This window comes from Arvicanthis niloticus, chromosome 5 (assembly GCF_011762505.2).
Source record: "Arvicanthis niloticus isolate mArvNil1 chromosome 5, mArvNil1.pat.X, whole genome shotgun sequence".
Taxonomy (NCBI): Eukaryota; Metazoa; Chordata; class Mammalia; order Rodentia; family Muridae; genus Arvicanthis; species Arvicanthis niloticus.
Genome location: NC_047662.1, coordinates 91148869 through 91168364, shown reverse-complemented (window position 1 = coordinate 91168364; position 19496 = coordinate 91148869). Strand labels below are relative to the sequence as shown.

The 19496-nt window shown below is 37.7% G+C and overlaps 1 protein-coding gene across 8 annotated transcripts in view; it reads left to right on the top strand.

Moving 5' to 3' along the window:
• The window catches only part of Fsd1l (fibronectin type III and SPRY domain containing 1 like), a 66803-nt gene extending 47307 nt beyond the window's left edge, over positions 1-19496 (top strand). For 5 of the 8 annotated variants that reach the window (XM_076934955.1, XM_076934957.1, XM_034502480.2 and 2 more), the window contains 5 exons: positions 5227-5327; positions 5876-6127; positions 7966-8054; positions 13751-13869; positions 16191-19496. In XM_076934955.1, coding sequence (XP_076791070.1) covers positions 5227-5327; positions 5876-6127; positions 7966-8054; positions 13751-13869; positions 16191-16200 — 571 coding nt within the window. In that variant the 3' untranslated portion in view covers positions 16201-19496. The remainder of the gene's footprint in view (positions 1-5226; positions 5328-5875; positions 6128-7965; positions 8055-13750; positions 13870-16190) is intronic. The other 3 variants (XM_076934956.1, XM_076934958.1, XM_076934960.1) reach the window with 1 other exon arrangement.

Genomic DNA, 19496 nt, shown 5'->3' with positions numbered 1-19496 from the left:
TGCGTGCCTGTGTGTGTGTGTCTAAATAGCCTTATTACCACAAGGCTAGCCTATGAGACTAAATTGCTTGTAGACAGTAACAACAATGATTATTTTATCTTACAATAGTGAATATTTGAAAAGCAGGTAAGACAGTTTGCTCTAGGAGCTACACAGATACTTACTCCAGTTAAGTCACCAAAGGACCTTTAAGATGGGTTGAGGAGCCCGTTCTGTACAGACGATGATAGCTACTGTCCTTACAAAGAATGTTCTGCAGAGTTGGAAGGGAGGGCCACTAAGGTGGAAGCCCTTCTCTAATTTAACCTAACTGAAACTAAACTGTCGACCTCAGCAGTTATCTCTTTTCTGTTTTTCATGCTTCCTTGTATCTCTTTAATACTGGTAAGTCATACTTATTTTAATTTTGTTTCTTTCGGGTTTTAGATGATCCCTTAATATATTTTGAAGCCAGGCTCAGTGAATCATTTCTTCTTATTTCTATGTATTATTATCCTCTTGCTGTTTTAATTCCTCCTACGCACCTGCTATATAGTTTTCAGAATGGGTTTCTTCCCAGCAGACTGTTGGACCTACCAGTGGAAGAGTAAATAAACTGTGGGTATTTTAGGAAAATGTCCTGGTTGGTTCTGATTTTATTGTGTCTTCTCTGTTTATATCAATACTTTGTTACAAAAATCCTAAAGACCCATATTTTTTTTTGCAGTTTTAAGACTCTAAGAATATAGCTAGCCCTTCACCACTAATACCATATTTTAGTAAAGATACTGTATATCTCTTGTGTGCTTAGACACAGGAATGAGATGTGGTTCCTGTTCACAGTTACTTTCTTTCCCTAAGATACTTAATAGAGAGGCCCTCCACCTACCATATTAACCATGTATTGAAGCATCACATAGTAGGCTGTGTGAGAGTTGTCTTTTCATTTTCATCTGTTAGTCCATGAGTGTGGTAAGGGAAGCATTTACTTACTTCTTTGTGGGTCTGTGGCGTGGGCACAGTTCCTGTTGGGCTGAGTTGTGGGTCCTGTGTATCTGCTGACCCAGGTGGCTCAGTGGGGCAGAAGCACAGGAATTTGACTTCACTCCACGTGGTGGCCGGGTGGACATCGGGCTGTGAGAAGTAGCAGAACGCTGCTCAGGGCGTAGGGAGATCTCAGTCTGAGGTCCCATGGGGCCAGAGCTATTGGGTTGGGGGTCTCTAGCCTAGGCAGCTGGTGGGAGACTGGTGGTCTCAGCCCTTGACCACAGAAGGACTGAGATGGGGGCATATAGGCTGGACCAGACCACCGCTGAGAGGGACAAGGGAGAGAAGCTCCTGCTGCGCCCCGTGGGTAGAGACTCTTGGTCAAGGCGACTGGCTTGGCTGGGTCATGGCTGGTTTAGCTAGCTTACTTGAGTTGAAGGCCCCCTCTAAGGTTCTCCATGGTGGAGCCCCGAAGATGAGAGGAAGTCCATGGCTTTAAAAGATTTATGGTCATGGCAGAAAGTGGATGAAGCAATACCCCATGTCTTCAGGGCGGGCCTGAGGTTAAATATCTTTTCCAAGGAGGTGGGTCTGGGAAGAAATGCTTAATTGGCTACACCCTCTGGCCTTTAGGTATCTCATTAATATGGAGATCTCTTGAGGCTCTGTGGCCTGTAGTCACGCCCTCTATCTGTGCTACTTGTGCTACTTGACCTAAGGCCATAAACTTTTTTTGGTAGGGGCTGTAGATAAGTGAAAGGAATCAGGGCCCAGGAGCAAGGCAGAACTAACTCCTACTGTTTCAGTACGATCACCGGGGTTCAAAGCAGACTCAACTGGGTACCCCACTGCCTCTTAACAGCCCCTCGCCCCATACTTCTTCAGTGGCTTCTTTTTTGCCCTCCTGTGCTACTGTGATAGTTTGCATTTTAAGGGTTCTTCAAATAGGCTTAAGGTATACAGCTCAGTGGGAGAGTGCTTCTGTAATGTGTAGACAACCCCAATCCCACCATCAGCACCAGAACAGCAAGAAAACAAGCACTGGCTAGTATAATTGTGCCTACATTATGGTGTCCTGGCTTGGCATTTTTCATTCTTGCTCACACTTAATTACACATGTACTGTAACCTCTTTCTCATCTTCTTTCATTAATCATTGCTTTGTTACTCACAACAAGATCTTTTTTATGTTCTTTGATCCATCTCTCAGCTGAGAAGCAATCACCGTCATGAAAGTTAAGCATGCCAGCCTTCCCAAGAGCACTGGAGGTCAGAGTTCAGATCGATGTAGTGAAGGGCTACTGTTCTAAAGTACAGAGTCCAAGCCGTCTCTAGTTCCAAAATGTATTTTCTACAGATACATGTAAGATTAGTTAAAACTATGTTTGTTATATGTAAATATAAATATATAAAACTAAATTAACTTGCAAAGAGGAAGGCTAATGTACAGCAACATTTAGGTGAGTGAGTTAGGTACTCTGGAGCGCTCTCCTGAGTGCAGTCATTTTTTTCTGGTGAAGAGGCACACTTCAGATATGAGCTTCAAATGAGTATCTAGGGAATACTCATCAGCCACACAGAAGCTTTGTATTGTAGAGATGTTTCAGAGATTTAAAACGTTTTGTTTAAATTTATAAGCCATGTTAGACCAGTCTTATTTTTATTTTTAGCCCTGTTCCTTTTCAGGCTTCCCAATGTCGCACCTAAAACAGAGCTTTTCATACTGCTCAAGTAACAGTGGCTTCCTCAAATAAAATATTCCCAGAATTAGCCAATCTAAAAAGAAAAAAAAAAAGACAGATGGCTTAAATAAGAAGGAGCCTGGAGCTGGCCTCATCCCAGAGTCCCACAGCAGTCTGTGGTGTGGCATTGTGGGTAGCCTGGAGTTTGGGGCATGTCTTGAAAATTACCACCCCAAGTTGCTTTGTCCTCCCCACTGCAGAACAGTGGGGATTGGGGGATAGGGGATCTTTCTTCTGTCCATTCTTCCTTCCTTTCGTCCTTTCTTCTGTCTACTTTTTCTATTTTGAGAAACAGTATTGTCTTTTCCCTTTAGTTTAGAAAACATATAGTATTTGTAATCAGGCAGTTTATATAAAAAGAATGAAGAAAATAGTGATGTGGGTTTTTTCCTTATGAGTTGCCATTAATTTGACAGTATTTATACAATGTAAGTTCTTACTACTTAATGATTCTTGTGTTGCATAATGAGTACCAGCTTAGAAAATTTGGTCAAACTGAAATTTTTTTGTATACTAATTTTATTTGGTAACTTGTTATCTAATAAAAATTTTAAACTTCATAACTTAAAAATACATTTCTTCAAAATTTGTGTTTTCAGTTTCATTTTTCCTCCAGCATTTTGAGGCACAAACTCTGTATGCGGCTCATTCTAGCTTTAAACCTGCTCCTAGACTGTCCTCAAACTTGTCATCCTCCTGCCTCACTCCCTTGAATGCTGAAGTTACTGACATATGCACCATACCCAGGGATTTATTTATTTATGTCTTCTATTCGGGGGAACTTCTCAGAAGCAACTGTAGATATTTTTTTCTCCCACTCAGTTCCTTTTTGCATTTCCTGCCCCAACTTGTACCCCTAATTTTTACAGAAAATTTCAGTTGTCAGTTCTCCCTGATCTCTGTTTATACTCTTGGAATACACATAATATATAATTTATTTTAAAAATACCTTTGGTTTTTTTTTTTTCCTAAGACTTGGTTTCTCTGTATAACCCTTGCTGCCTGGAACTCACTCTGTAGACCAGATGAGGCTGGCCTTTTAAAAGGAGACTTTTAAAGAAAAGAATATTCTTTATTATTCTAACATGTTAGATGATCACTGTTAATGGTATTCTACACAAAGGACATTTGCTCTCCTTTAGGAAGGATCACACTAAACCATGCAGATTTTATTATTCTGTGTAATCGTGCTACTTAATAGCACTCACTAAAGTGTAGATGCTTGAAGCAGTCCAGTTTAGTTTAATTGTTTGAAACCATCTGTTCTTAACAGCAAGATAGTATTTAAATAATGCAAAATGAAGTCATTGGATCACATGAAATGACTGTAACTATCTGTATGCTTGTTTTCTATTTGTAAAGGATTTATATATTAATTTTATTTGGTTACTTATTTTCTACATTTTTTTCTTTGGAAAGAAAAATCCTAGTGCGACTGTATTGGAAAATTTCTAAATATTTATTATGGTGATAATAAAGTATTTTTATTTTTTCTAAATAACTTTAGAATAACCTCTCAATAGCTCCCCTCTTTAAATGCATACACTCACATAGGTAGTAAGCAGGCAGTATTCCTCACACATCATCCACCTTATATTTTGAAACTGGATCTTGTGTCCACTTGCCCAGTGCTGGGGTAACAAGTGCACATCATCATTCCTGGCGTTTTTTATGTGCATTCTAGGGATTGAACTTCAACCCTTATGCTTGCACACTGAGCACTTTACCATCGAGCTGTTTCTACACCCCAACTTCAGGATGAGCCTAACTAAAAAAGCAAATGTGTTTCAAGTGCAAATTCAGTATAATTAAAGCATACTTTGAAAAACATCTTGGGAACAATATAGAAGGAGCTGAGACTAAAAAAAGTACACCATGGAACTTGAGGCACTGTCTTGATAGGTCCAGTGGAAACATCTTAGAGATTTAGTGTTTTTGAGGTTGTTGAGAGTTAGTGAATTCAGAGTCTTAACACTGTCTGGTTTGCTTGTCATATTATTTGATATAAAAGAATCTTGTTCATTATAATAGTGGGCATTCTTTGAGATTTGATATTTCCAATGCATAAATTCAGATAACTTCTTCTTCTTAAGAAGGAAAGATCAGAGCAAAAATACTGCTAATGGCTACTTAGTTGTAGTTATGTAAGGAACCTAGTTTTGCTGTTGCTTTTATTTAAATTCAGTTGTAAAATATTTACAAGCAATAGTCCAATACCTTTCTTAATTTTTCCCATCAGTAAGTCTTGTCTTATTTTGACATTGTATCTTATTTCATCTGTGTGCTTTTTGTATAAACCTTGCTCAGTCTGCATGACATTAGTGTTTTCAGCCTGCTTTGTGTGGATGGCTTCTTACATTTGAGTGCTTATAATTGATAATTCAGATCAAATGAAATGTTGCAGCATAATGAGAACTGTTTTTAAAGATTTCTGCTATGATTTGTAATTCTAATTTATGAATCATTTTCAACATAATTTTTTTTTCATTTCTGATTTTTTTTTTTTTTTTTTTTTTTAGAAGTGGCACACCATCCCCAAAACGGACATCTGTAGGCTCCAGGCCACCAGCAGTCAGAGGCAGCAGAGACCGTTTTACTGGGGAGTCATACACAGTGCTAGGTAGGATAAAGCATAGTAGTTCTCAGATTACAGGGCACATAGCACACTGGTGGACTTCCTACTCACATCTGGAATGCCCGCCTGTATAGTGAATGAGTCTCTATAAAAGTTTCTGTACTGAAGACTGAGTACTGTGAGAGTTTTTCAGACTGACTTACTGATACTTTTAAATCTCTGCTTCTGCTCATGTAGTATGCCTCATGAATATAACCTTTGAATGGATTCTAAGAAAGGCTTTGAAGTATTTTATATGCATTGAAACATACATAATACGTGTAAATTTATAGCACATACTCTGCACTTAGCATCTGTTGTTGATGTGGTTATTTTCACTGATAGAGTAGTTGAATTTAGTGGGTATGGTGGGATAAGCCTGTAATCCCAGTACTTGGAGGCTGAGGTAGAAGGATGGTGAGCTTGTGGCTAGCCTGGGCTACATAGTGAGATTTAAAAAAAACTAAAAAGAAGTTGTTGGAGAACACATAAGTAAAAATCTGTGACTCATAAGGATGACAAAGTATCAAAACTTTTTTTCTTATCTTTTATAGGAGACACTGCTATTGAAAATGGACAACATTATTGGGAAGTAAAGGCCCAGAAGGATTGTAAATCTTATAGCGTGGGTGTAGCATATAAAACTTTAGGCAAATTTGATCAGTTAGGAAAAACAAACACTAGTTGGTGCGTTCACGTCAACAGCTGGTTACAGAACACTTTTGCAGCCAAGCATAATAATAAGGTGAAAGCTTTGGATGTTCCTGTACCTGAGAAAATAGGTGTGTTTTGTGACTTTGATGGGGGTAAGTATACTTATTTTTCTAAAAAAAAAAAAAAAATCCCATACTTGCTTGTATTTAAATATATTTTATGTATACAAAATATTATTTTTACTTCTGTGGAAGTATATGGGAGGAATATTGTTTTTTTCTCTTCCTATTTGTTGGTAGCTGTTTTTTTTAGGAACAGCTTACAAAGGAAATGAGAAACTGGACAAAGCAGCTACATTTAGAATAGTTGAAAAACAGAAAAATGATATCAACACAGTTAGGATACAGATGAAGAAGAGAGCCATCGAGGGGACCTCCAGAAGGACAGCAGGCTTTAGGCTGAACAGTTAGCAAGTGAGCTGTAAGGATAAGAGAGACAGGGAAAGGAGATGGGGACTTTAAAGTTCACAGAGCTGAAGCAGCGGACACTACACTGGGAGTTTAGTGGAGTGGATGTGGGCTTCAGTGGGTAGAAGACAGATAAGCAAAGTTTAAAAGCTGATAGAATTTGGCTCAGTCAATATAAAAAGGAAGAGATCTTAGCATCTAGTGAGCTAATAAAGGCTTTTGTTTGACGATCAGTTGGTGTAGAGTAAGAAGAAGAGTGTAATTGGGTGGATGCAATGGGAATTCTCTTTCTGAACTATGAATTTTAAATCATCACCATTAGACTTGAATACTTTTTTGCTAATCTAAATAGGAACCATTAAAATCAATAACTTTTGCCAATAAGAAGTGTTTGTTTGTTCATGTGGTATAAAAATCTGCACTTCAGGGATTTGACTAGTCTTCATCCTGTTGATTAAAGAATTGTTTGTATTGCAAAAGTTCTCTAGATGCTTGAATACGTAGTAGTGAGTTGTTGGGTGGATGTGGTAAACAAAACTTGCTGCCTATTCTCTATTTGAGGCATTGGTGTTTGATGTAAGATCAGGCAGTGTTGTGGAGAATTGAGCCCTTTTTCTTCATCAGTTCCGGCTGCAGGCACCAGGCTTTGATGCATCTCATGGTTTTGTTAAGCATGACTCTGAAGTGTAGTGGCTTTGCTGGCTTCATCAGACTAGTGAGAATGCCAAGCAGTGACCGTGACTGTGAGACAGGGAGGAGCACCTGCTTCATCAATTGTCATGGGCACTCCTCTTTTCCTTACACATGACGATGAGAGTGAAAAATGGTTGTTTACACAGAGTAAGAGAAGGCAGCAGTTCAGAACGACTGTTTTCGTTTTATGTCATCTTAAGAAGGACCTACTTACCACGTCTTTTCACCTTTCCAGTTGCTTCAAGTGCACACCACCATCGAATGGTCCACGTTGAGTTGCTCTGCATCTCAACAGTGTTGTCTTCAAGTCCCTTCCTTCTGAAAAATCTCTTACCCAACCACTGTCTGCAAGTTCACTGCCAGTTCCCAGACCACATGCATTACTGACGAGGGCTGTAGCTGCTGCTTTACAACTAGTTTGAACTTGGATGAGAATTATTTCCATAGTATAAAGTAAATATAAAACAAATAACAAATATTGTCAGTAGCAAAAAATGTACAGAAGAAATGTACATTAAAGTGGTATATAACATAAACAATTATTTTTAAGAATGTATTCTAATAATGACAAATTTCAACAAAGCAAAAGCTACAATTACTTCTGTACCAACTTAATAGATTATGGAGATATTAGTAAGGTCTTGATGACCAGGAAAAAAACAGATTTAAGATTTTATCCTTATAGTTTGATATTTTTATAAGAACTGTTAAGTATGGTTCATATAACTTGTAACAGAAATTCAGGTTAAAATACATCTTTTGGCATGCTCATCTGTTTAACTTAGATGTTTCAACTTTAAGTAATAAATTAGACATTTTTGTCTTTTTAGGTCAACTTTCATTTTATGATGCACACTCAAAGCAGTTGCTGTATTCCTTCAAGACAAAATTTACTCAGCCAGTAGTACCTGGTTTCATGGTTAGTATCTTATTTATATTTTATGGCTTAGCAATTTTGAGGATAATCTGTGCTATACTTTTTGATGAAAAAAGTACTTTTCGAGTACTTACTCCCTTTGAATTCATCTCCTTTTCCCCAATCCACCCTTTCTGAAATGTGACTTCTTTCTGTATGTTTTCAGTACGTTTTGTTAAAGTCAGTACTAACATTACAAAGGTACAGGAATCACAATGAATATTTACATGTACTCGTTGTTGTTGTAACTATTACCCAAGCAGGGAGTGCAACCTCACTGTGCCCTGGACCCACAGCCACTCCCTATGCAGGTTTTCTGGAAGGGTTAGTGCTTGTCTTAGACTTTAATGCTGATAACTCATTTAGCCTCCTGGTTGGCTTTAGGGAGTTGTACAGTATCTTTTTGGTTCAGCCATATGTGTGTAAGATTTTCTATGGTCTGTGTGGTTTTAGTTTGTTCACTGTTCTTAGATCAACATAACTTTCCAGGATATGATGCATCAGTCTGTTGAGTGCCAGCTAGGTTGAGTTTTTTATGTGGTGACTTCCATTTGAGGGTATGACACACATGCATGGTTTCAGGACTGCTCAGTTGCATGCTGATTTGTGAAGAGTGATCATGTTTCTTTACATAAAATGAAATACGTCTTTAATTTTTTTAGTAAAATGTTATTGTTGATTTTAACACCATAGCTGTCTGCTTTTCTCTGTTAAAATTAGGTTGATGTAAAGAGTTCTGAGATCCACTAAGGTTTCCTTGGTTTGAATAAAACTTTTCTAAGTGTTGGCGGGGGGTACCTCTCCAGTCCAGACGGTACATTTTTAGGTCACTGTGTGGGTTGTTCCACATGCATTCTCTTCCATCTTTACTGCAGGTATAACCCTCCATCTGAGGAGAAAGTGTTTAGGGTATGTGTGGATTTAGAATGTGTATTTATTTTTAAAAATCACAATCAAAAGTTTGTTCCTGACACCTAAAATCTTAAGCTTAAAGTAATCCTGATAGCCAGTGCTCTCCATTTTTCATTAAAACATAAAGGTGATTGATTAATGACCAAAAATGGGTACAGGGCATGGTGAGGCTTGTTGCTCATGGAAAATTCTTAAAGATATATTGGGAGAGTTGTTTCTTTTTCACTTTCTGAACTTTGCCACAGACTACTTTAATATGTATTTTGGGCTGTTTCCCAATGAATCTGCTGAAGACAAATTGTTTACTATATATAACTCGGAGCTATACTTTTACAAAATATCTCACTTTTTAATTTGAATGTATCTTACATGGATATTTATTAAGTTTATCCATTATTTTCATTCCAAATAATTATGCAATAATATAGATAGATAACCTGAGGAAACTGTTTTAAACTCACTAAACCTCTTTACTTCCCTGCCTTAGAAGCTTAGTTTTATTAACTTAGTGATGGATGTTGTTTGCACATGATGTTGATTTTTAAAGTTAGGTTTATTAAGTTATAATTTACATATACTGCTTGTATATGTATGAGTTTTGCTAGATGCTTACAGACATATAACCACTATCATAATTATGTCAGGATTTGGAACAGTTAGCACTGTAGGAAGTTCTGGCATGCTCCCATGTAGACAGCCTTTCCCATCACAGCCACCCAAACAATAAGCAAAACATTTTCCCGTCCTGTGGTTTGGACTGTTGAGGCTGTCCTGTAGATGGAGGTGCATGGCATACAGCCTGTGATGCTGTCGCCCGGCACATGTGAATGTGAGCCTCACTGCCCTGTGTGTCCGTCGGGCTTCTCACCTGCTGAGTAGTCTGTCATGTCTGCGTGTGCTGTGGGATGAAGCCAGGGCCTGCACATGCTGGGAGAGCTTATTTCCTACTCACAGTGTTCTGAGACAAGGTCTCTTTGTCTGGCCTGAAGTCTTCCTGCCTTGCTTGGGTTATAGGTGTGGGCATCATGCTTGGCTTCTGCCACAATTTATGTTTATTTTCCAGTCTAAGGACATTTGGTTTTTTGTCTAGTTTGGACAACAAATAAATAATAGAAATAAAGACACTATAAGTATTCACATAGGTATTTTTGTATGAACATATGGTTGCTTTTCCTTTCAGTAACAGGGTTGTTTAATCACATTGAAATTTTATGCTTAATTTTCAAAGAAGCTGTCAAAATATATTCCACAGTGGCTATGACATATTTGCATTGCTGGAAGCAACATGTGAAAGTTCATCATACCTTTCCCATTATTTGTATTATTGTGTTCTCACCTGTTTCTTCAAATTTTGTATTCTTAAGTTTGACATTTAAGTCTTTAATTGATCCCTTTTGTGTTGATTTTTGTATACAGCCTGGCTCAAGACTCTTTTTTTTCTCTTTGCCCGTGAATAGCCACTTCCTCTACTACTGTTCACTTTTTTAAAAACCTGACCTTTCTCTATTGTTTTGCTTTGTACTTTTCCACTAAATTTTTTCAAAATTAAAAAAAAACCCTATTTTATATGTATGAGGGTTTTTCCTGCATCATCATCATCATCATCATCATCATCATCATCATCATCATCATCATTATTATTATTATTATTATTATTCACCTTGACACAAGCCAGAATTAACCGGGAAGAGGAAACCTCAGTTGAGAAAATGCCTTTATCAGATTGGGCTGTAGACAAGTCTGTCCAATGTCTTTTTGATAAATGATTGATATGGGAGAGCCAAGACATTGCTAGTGTTGCCATCCCTAGGCAAGTCGTACTGGGTTGTATAAGAAAGCAATCTAAACAAGTGCTGAGGAGCCAGTAAGCAGTGATCCTCTATGGCATCTGTGTTAGTTGCCTGCCTCTAGGTTCCTGCCTTGAGTTTCTGCTCTGACTTCCTTTGACAATGCACTGTGATGCAGAATATAAGATAAACGCCTTCCTCCCCAGGTTCACAGTGTTCTGTCACAGCATTAGAAACCCTATGTAAGCAGTGAATGAACGTCTACCTCATTCATACCTGGTGACATAAAGGTCAGAAGAGGTCACCAGATCCCCTGGAACTGGAGTTAGGGATGGTTGAAGCTACCATGAGGGTACTGGGAATCAAGCCCAATCATCTGAAAGCAACCAGTACTCTGGATTGCTGACCCATTTCCCCAGCCCTTCTCTGCTAGGTATTTTTTAAAATTTTTTAAAATTTATTTTCTCACATATTCCATCCCAACTACAGTTTCCCCTCCCTTGTCTCCAGTCCCTCCACCATCCACTCCTTCTCCATTTCCCTTCAGAAAAGGACAGGCCTCCCAGGGATATCTACTAAACAAGGCATATCAAATTGCAATAAAACTAGATACCTCTCTTCATATTAGAGTTGGATTAAGCAACCCAGTGGGAGGGAAAGGGTTCCAAAAGTAGGCAAAAGGTGCAAAAACAGCTCCATGCCCACTGTTGAGGAGGCCCACAAGAACTCCAAGCTACACAGCCATAGCATATGTACAGAGGACCTGACTCAGACCCATTCAGAAACTCTGGTTGTTGGTTCACTGTCTGTGAGCCCCTGTGAGCTCAGATTAGTTGATGCTGTGCATTTTCTTGTGATGTCCTGACTCTTCCTACAATCCTTCCTCCCCCTCTTCCACAGCATCCCCCAAACTCTGCCTAGTGTATAGCTGTGGGTCTCTGCATCTGTTCCCATCAGTTGCTGGGTGGAGCCTCTCTGATGACGATTATGCTAGGCTCCTGTCTGCCAGCATAGCAGAATATCATTAGGAGTCAGTTTGTTGACTTTTTCTGGTGTGTTTGGGCCTGTCCTGAGGATCTGGGCTATCCAGCCTCTAGTTCCTGGCCATCCAGGCTGTGTCAGGGGTTGGCATGGGTGTCAGGCTAGACCAGTCATTGGTTGGCTGTTCCCCTGGTTTTTGCACTACCTTTATCATAACACACATTGTAGGCAGAACAAATTGTAGGTCAAAGGTTTTGAGACTGGGTTGGTTGTCCTAATCCCTCCACCGACAGTCTTGTCTGGTTATATCCCTCTTACTAAGAGTCTTAGCTAGGATCATCCTCATAGGTTCCTGGCAGTTTCTACTGCACTAATTCTACCTTGTCCCCAAAGTGTCCCACAATTTCAATTGTCTCTCTCAGTATTCTCTCCCTCCATCTTCCCCCAATCTGATTTCTCTTGTTCCTGTCCCCACTTGCCCCAGTCTACTTGAGATATCTATTCTATTTCCCTTTCCAGAAAGAGTTATACATTTTCTTCTTGATCCCCCCTTGTTACTTAACCTCTCTGGGTCTATGGATTATATATGGTTATCCTCTACAGCGAATATCCACTTATAAGTGAGTACATATCATGTTTGTCTTTCTGGGTCTGGGTTACCCCACCAGTATGGTTTTCTTCTAGTTCCATCCATTTGCCTGCAAATTTCATGATGTCATTTTTTTTTTAAGAACTGAGTCATAAATACTCCATTGTGTAAAGCAAACACATTCTCTGTATCCATTCTTCAGTGTGGGACATCTAAGTTGTTTCCAGTTTCTGTCTATCATGAGTAAAGGTACTATGAACATAGTTGAACAAGTGTCCTTGTGGGATGTTGGAGCATCTTTTGCCTATATGCCCAGAAGTGCTATAGTGGGGGCTTGAGATGGATTGATTCCAAATTTTCTGAGACCACCATATTGATTTCCAAAGCGACTGTAAGTTTGCACTCCCACCAACAGTGGAGGAGTATTACCCTTGCTCTACATCCTGGCCAGCATGGGCTGACACTTGTATTTTGTTGTTTTTTGTTTGTTTTTTGTTTTTTGAGACAGGGTTTCTCTGTGTAGTCCTGGCTGACCTGGAACTCACTCTGTAGACCAGGCTGGCCTCGAACTCAGAAATCTACCTGCCTCAGCCTCCCAAGTGCTAGGATTAAAGGCGTGTGCCACCACTGCTGGCGACACTTGTGTTTTTGATCTTAGCCTTCTGACAGGTGTGAGGTGGAATCTCAGAGTAGTTTTAATTTGCATTTTCCTGATGGCTATGGGTGTTGAATATTTAAGTGATTCTTGTCCATTTGAGAGTCCTCTACTGAGAATTCTATTTCAATCTGTACCCCATTTTTAATTGGATTATTTGGTTTGTTGATGTCTAATTTCTTGATTTCTTTATATATTTTGGAAATTAGCCCTCTATCAGATGTGGAGTTATTGAAAATCTTTTTTCATTCTGTAGGCTGCCATTTTGTTCTATTGACAGTGCCCTTTGCCTTACAGAAGCTTTTTAGTTTCATGAGGTCCCATTTATTAATTGTAGATCTTAGGGCCTGTGTGATTGGTGTTTTGTTCAAGGCAGCTGTCTCACTAGATCACTGTCCCATCTAAAGCCGTGTCTCAATATTAAAGTCATAAGTGAGATAAGCTTCTTTGAGGTGCAGTCCCCTGGTTGTGAAGCTTAGGGAAGTAGTGCCAGTAGTCACTGCTCTTTGAGATTAATCCAGTTTATCCTCTTGAGTTTCTGCTGCCCTGCATTACCTTTCCCTGGTGCAGATTCAGAGGCTTCTGCTACCACACAGTGGTCTTTGGCCGCTGTGAGCCTTTTCATCTCTCCTCAGTTCAGACATGAAGTTTTATCAGTTTGGGATTTGTTGATGTTCAGACATGTGACATTTTGCCTTTCAAATGGAAAGTTAAGGCTTACTGGAGTTATAATGGATTTACGTCTAACTGAGGCTTTGTTTTTATCTCTTCTTAGGTTTGGTGTGGTGGACTTTCTTTGAGTACTGGAATGCAGGTTCCAAGTGCTGTGAGAACACTTCAGAAAAGTGAAAATGGAATGACTGGTTCAACGAGCAGCCTGAACAATGTCACTCAGTAATGGCAACTCAGACTGTGTTTTCCCTTCCTCTGACTGTGTGGGCTTTCCCATACAGTTACTAACAGATACTTCTGAGTGGTGAAAATCAGGTTTTCTGTGTTCTGCTTTAAAGCCTGGAATCTGTTAGATTAACTACCAAGTAGGAAGCAGCAGCAGGAAGTTATTGCTGTGTCCCAGAATCAGGCAGTTGGGGTGCAGGAGGCTGGCATAGTGGTATCTGAATAGTAAATAGGAAAGGGGAAGTGTTGAGATATTTATGTAGAAAGCCATTTTTCTGTTTCGTAAGCTACTCTGGCTTGTCTAGTTAGTAGGTGTGATTCTGTCTGGTGAGCCCCGGGCCTGGGTTGCAGAGCTTTTAAAGCTTGCCTTTCCTCCTCTCCTTGTCACGTTTCTTTCTCCTCACTGGCTGTCAGTAAGTCCTACACTGAGGCTTTAGAAATACAGGGTCCCCTAAGGCTTCCTAGAAATTGAAATCTTTATCTTTCACAGATAAGCTGAGCTTTCCATAGGGTGACTTAATGTATTGACTACATCCATACCATTCTCTTCTCTCAAATATTGTGGTATTTTTTTATAACTCAAAATATCAAGCAGACAGAGAATTTAGGCAGTGCAAGGGAGTGTTCTGTGTGTTTGTGCTGAGTCATACTGTCCACGCCTCCGTGGGCTCCTGGGCACCACCTGAGAAGCCGTGTCTCTGAGTCTGTTCTCTGCTTTAACCCCCTTTATCTTTGATAAAACTTCCACTTGAATTTGGCACTGATAATAATTATTGCTCATCAAAGTTTGTGAATTAAGTTCTATAAAGGATAAAAAGCCGTATAGTGCTGTTTTTTGTCTGTGAAAGATTATAAAGAAGTGTGCCTGAAGTATTCATTTCTGGAATAATTTATATGTTCTTTTACAAAGATATGGATTGGTTTAACCAGCTATTTTTAAAAATACATGTGTCCTACTTAATTGGTATTCGTGTTTTCAAACAATCATTTGAGGGTTTTTTAAAATTTGGTTTTTGTTTCTGTTTTTTTGGTCCATTCATTCACTGTTTAAAAGTTTAGGATTCTCCCAAAAATGAACATAGTTTTCTTTTCCCAAATCTGAAGGTATGTGTGAGGCAGTGAGTAGAACCTGTGGTTACTAACAGGAAACCTTTTGATATAAAGTTGATTCAAACTTTTAACTCAAGGTTTCTGAGCCAAACTAGAAGTTGAAACACTAAAGCTGCTTTCAGAACTTTAAAGAAATTTATATTTGACTTTTGATTAACTTTTGAGACTTTTAAATCTCTTCTTGTTTTAAGTATCTTGGGCTTCTGACAAACTTCCCTGGAGAAGTGTTCATTTTTGCTTTCTTTGTGTAGCTTGTAGGATCATAATAAGTATTTGCTCTTAAAATGTACTGCTTACTTGCATGATTGTTTTTGTTCTGTTGATGAAACAAATTTGACATAGAATATTATTTTTCCATATAACAAATATCTATACTATTGTCTGATACTGGTAGTTTTTAAGACTAAATTAGTTTATAAAATGAAGTATATCAGTATTCTTTTGGTTCCCAAAGCAATATTTTACTTTTCATTTATTATAGTTTGAAAGATACGTTTCATTGTTCCACAATGTATAGAAATGATATTTCATGACCTAAGGAAAAAGGAGTTACTCCTTTTTGTATACTCATACCTGAAAGCAGTGATTTACTGGGATTGCTTTGTGTGGCTACTAAGTTTATTTTGTCAAAAATTACATGGGAAAAGCCAGCTGTTCTTGTATAGAACTTTCCATTATGATATTATATCTTGCATAGTTGTATCTTCTCATTTATACAGTGCCTTTTCCTCATGCTCATTGTCTACTGAATTTAAGGCAAGCGACACTGTACCATAGTGGTGAGGGAGGGCCTTCTATTGAGGCCAGAGGAGCACATGTGCTTCTTCCTTGTCCTTGTGCCATCATTTGAAATCTTCATCTACAGTTTCCAAAAAGTCATTAGAAAATACACAACTTTTACTGGAGGGTTTTATTTCTCAGCAGATTTGTAGAACAAAGTCAGTGACTAAGAGACCAGGTTCTTATCATGTGATATTAGGTACTAATTAATACTTTCATTGCTTTAAAATAAACATCAAGGCCTCTTTTTAAAAGAGAACAAATCTGTTGTATTTTAGTTTAAAAAATCTTAAGTTTATTATGTTAAATTGAATTTTGTCAACCCTTCTTTTTAAATTAAAATAATTGAATAGAGTGCCTAGTTAAATCATCTTGAAGCAAGGTAACTATTAACTTGATCATAATATGTAACATTCTTTTAACATTAGGTTGAAATAGCTGAGCTTCTCTGCTCTGCTTAGCCTGCTGTGGAAAGCTGGCAAGCTCTCTCCAGCACTCTGCATTGCTCTATGTCTGCTCGCACAGCTTGGACATGACTGCTTTCCATGAAGGAACTCTAGGGGAAGTGGACTGTAAGGGATGTATCACCGGTGTGAAGAACTGTTCCATAAAATATGTATTAAGTATTGTATTTCCCTCTTAGCAGTTGAATTCCAAACCAGTTTCATTTAGCTGGAAATACACAGGAAGGAGCTGCCTTAAGCACTTTAGAAAAAAAGAATTTGCTACAATTCATTTGACTCAGCTGATTGTGTCACATCTTTTAAATACTGGTAAATATGTATATACCAAGTATTTAATGACTAATGCACATAGAAATTTAATATACAGTGATCTTTTGAATGTTCCGGATATAGGCTTTTTAAAATGTGTTAAGAGTGTCTGTCTGTCTGTGGGTTTAATTGATAGCACCTCTACCATGTTCCAGTAAACCGCTGACCAGCCAGGCTGGGCCTTCTCACTCTGTTCTAATATTCTAAAAAACTCAAACCATAAACAATATTATGTATAATTTGAACTTCCATGATTGATCCTTGATATAAATAATAAAAGAAAATATTTATGATGAAATATTTTAATTAGGTCAATTTCCTAGAATTACATAGTTTTTTCTATACATATCTTTTCCATGAACTTATAGCTATTTATGTATTTGCAGTTGTTTCTTTCAAAAACAATTTTTTAAAAAAAAATTGGAAAGGGATATATATGGGAAGTGATTACTCCAAAGAATATTAATCTTAAGAGAAGACAGTATAGGCCCCTTACCATGAAATACATCAGGCTAAAATCTCAACTGTTCTAGTCATAGATTTTTAGCTTCTTTGTTAGATCAGCATATAATTCATATAACAGTACTTAAGTTTTTATGATGTGCATCAATTTTATTACTTTATGTCTTGGTTTCCAAAAGTAGTAGAGTTTAATTCACCATATGAACGTCATTCTGCTAATTTTGATTTGATAGTCTTGATCTAAAAATAATGTTTTGTTACTATGTCACTAAATTTCTAAAAACAGCATTCATGGCCTGGCAGGATGGCTCACAAGATTCCAATAGGATGGCTTGAGTTTGTTCCCTGGAACCCAAATGGAAGGGGAGACTTACCTCCTGCAAGTTGTCTTTTGACCTACATGTGTGCATGCACATGTGTGCGTGAACACACACGAGTGCACACACACACACACACACACACACACACACACACACACAAACTTAAAATTTTAAAAATACATTTGTTGTAGCTTGTAAAAATAACAATCAAATTAACTACACATAGTAATATTTCACTTTTATATTGTAATAAAAAGTTTGGAAAATTCATTCTGTCAGAGGTAAGCATGAATTTACTCAGTATCCATGTCACCATCAAGTTGTTATTTTCAACCAAGTATATATTTTGTAACTCCAGCGCTCAGAACTAGAGTAGGTAATAAAGCTTTTCTTACAGAAAATCATCACAGCAACATTACCTCATGTTTGGTATTTTTAGTTTTATGTGTCTCATCACAGTGTTCACTGTTGTGATGTCAGTATTGTGTTACCTGAGTGGTATGATAATCTGAATACCATAGGAACTTTGCACCAGTTGGAATTTAAGTGGATTGTTTGCTGCTTTTGTTCACATTAGAACATTGGACATGCCATTTGATAATAATACTGTCTTAGTAATCAATATCAGAAATTACCATAGAACTTTTATCTTGACTACCTAACCATATCAAAAGAGTACTTTTTTCTGGGTTAATAATCTTAGCTTTGATACATAGTCATTTAAGTTATATTTGTTTAAAATTAGATATTTTCTTAGTAATAGTCAAATTAAGTTGGTGCTTAGAAGTTTTTGCAGTATGTAGGGCAGAGGTCAGTGAATGTATTTGCTTGTATTGGAACTTAAGATTGAATCAACTTTACAATAAATCAAATTAGAAGAAATTGGTAAAAGGCATTTTAGTAATACTGGAACTTTTTGGAAAGCACAGGACTATGATAAGAATTTCTTATTAATATTTCCAGTATCTGTAAGGTACCAAAGGACTGAGGCTAACTGATCTTTAAATAGAGACTCTGAAATCAAATTCATAACTGATTCTATTAAGATACAATAGCTAAAATTGGGGAGTAACTTAAGGCAAAAAGCTCCAAGTCTTTAAGATTTTTGGCATTCTTTTAAGTATTTAAACTTAATCTTCGTAGCTGCCCCATACAGTAATCTATGGCCTCTGAATCACTCATCAACCGTGGGCCTCTATTGCCTTACTTAATATATTGTACCTTGTTTAGCCTACCTCACAGGGCTGTTGTGAGGAGTGTAGTGAAATGGACTCTGATGTGAATGAGGTGCTTTTCACTAAGAATGGCTGTGTTTGGATACTTGTAAATGCTGTTTAGTTAGAAAAAGCATGTTTTTAAGTTGGTATAAGCAGTGATTTTAAATGATTTTTAAAAACAAGACATCCTTCAAAATGTCCTTTCGTATCAGTTTCCTTTGTGCATGATTGTTTTCATATTTCTCATCAACTACACAGCTTTCTCAAGTTGTACAGTCTACTGCAGCGTTCATGTGTAGAGGGGACGCCTACATAAGCAAATCGCTTCAGCTCCTCTTCCACCAGGAGTTTGCTCTTGGATTTAGAATAGCCAGTGCCCTGTGCAGAGAGAATTTGGCTGAAAGACCTTTTCCAACAACCAAATGGTTCAACAATTTGTTGCATTTGACAAATATTGATCAACTTTTTTGAATTGTACCTTTTATTAAAAAAGAAACATTTCAAAACCTTGTTCATTAACCTCTATCAGTTATTATCTGTCTGGACATAGTTGTGTTGCTCTAAAGTGGATGTGTTAAATGGTTTACAAGTTATCCTACTCCAAAGGACTTTGGTATGTTTGTTATCTGAACATGATTTTGCTATGCAGTCGTGATAATAAAAATTACAGCTCCTCAGGTTTAACCTCTAAGTTGTGGATGAAGACTATTAATAAACTACACATGATGATATATTTAGTGCTGCAAGAGTGTGTGAAATGAGCACACTGTCTCATTCTCCTTACAAACAATATGAAGCCTTTTAAATGATTTTTTTTACACTTTAAAATGGTTATTCAAAGTGTAGCAACCTGTCTGTTAAGATGATTGTATGTTCTGTATAAGATGTTCCCCTTGAGGTTTTTACAAAAGCACCTGTATTATCCCTTCTAAAAATTAAACCTTTTTTTTTGCTTTATTTTA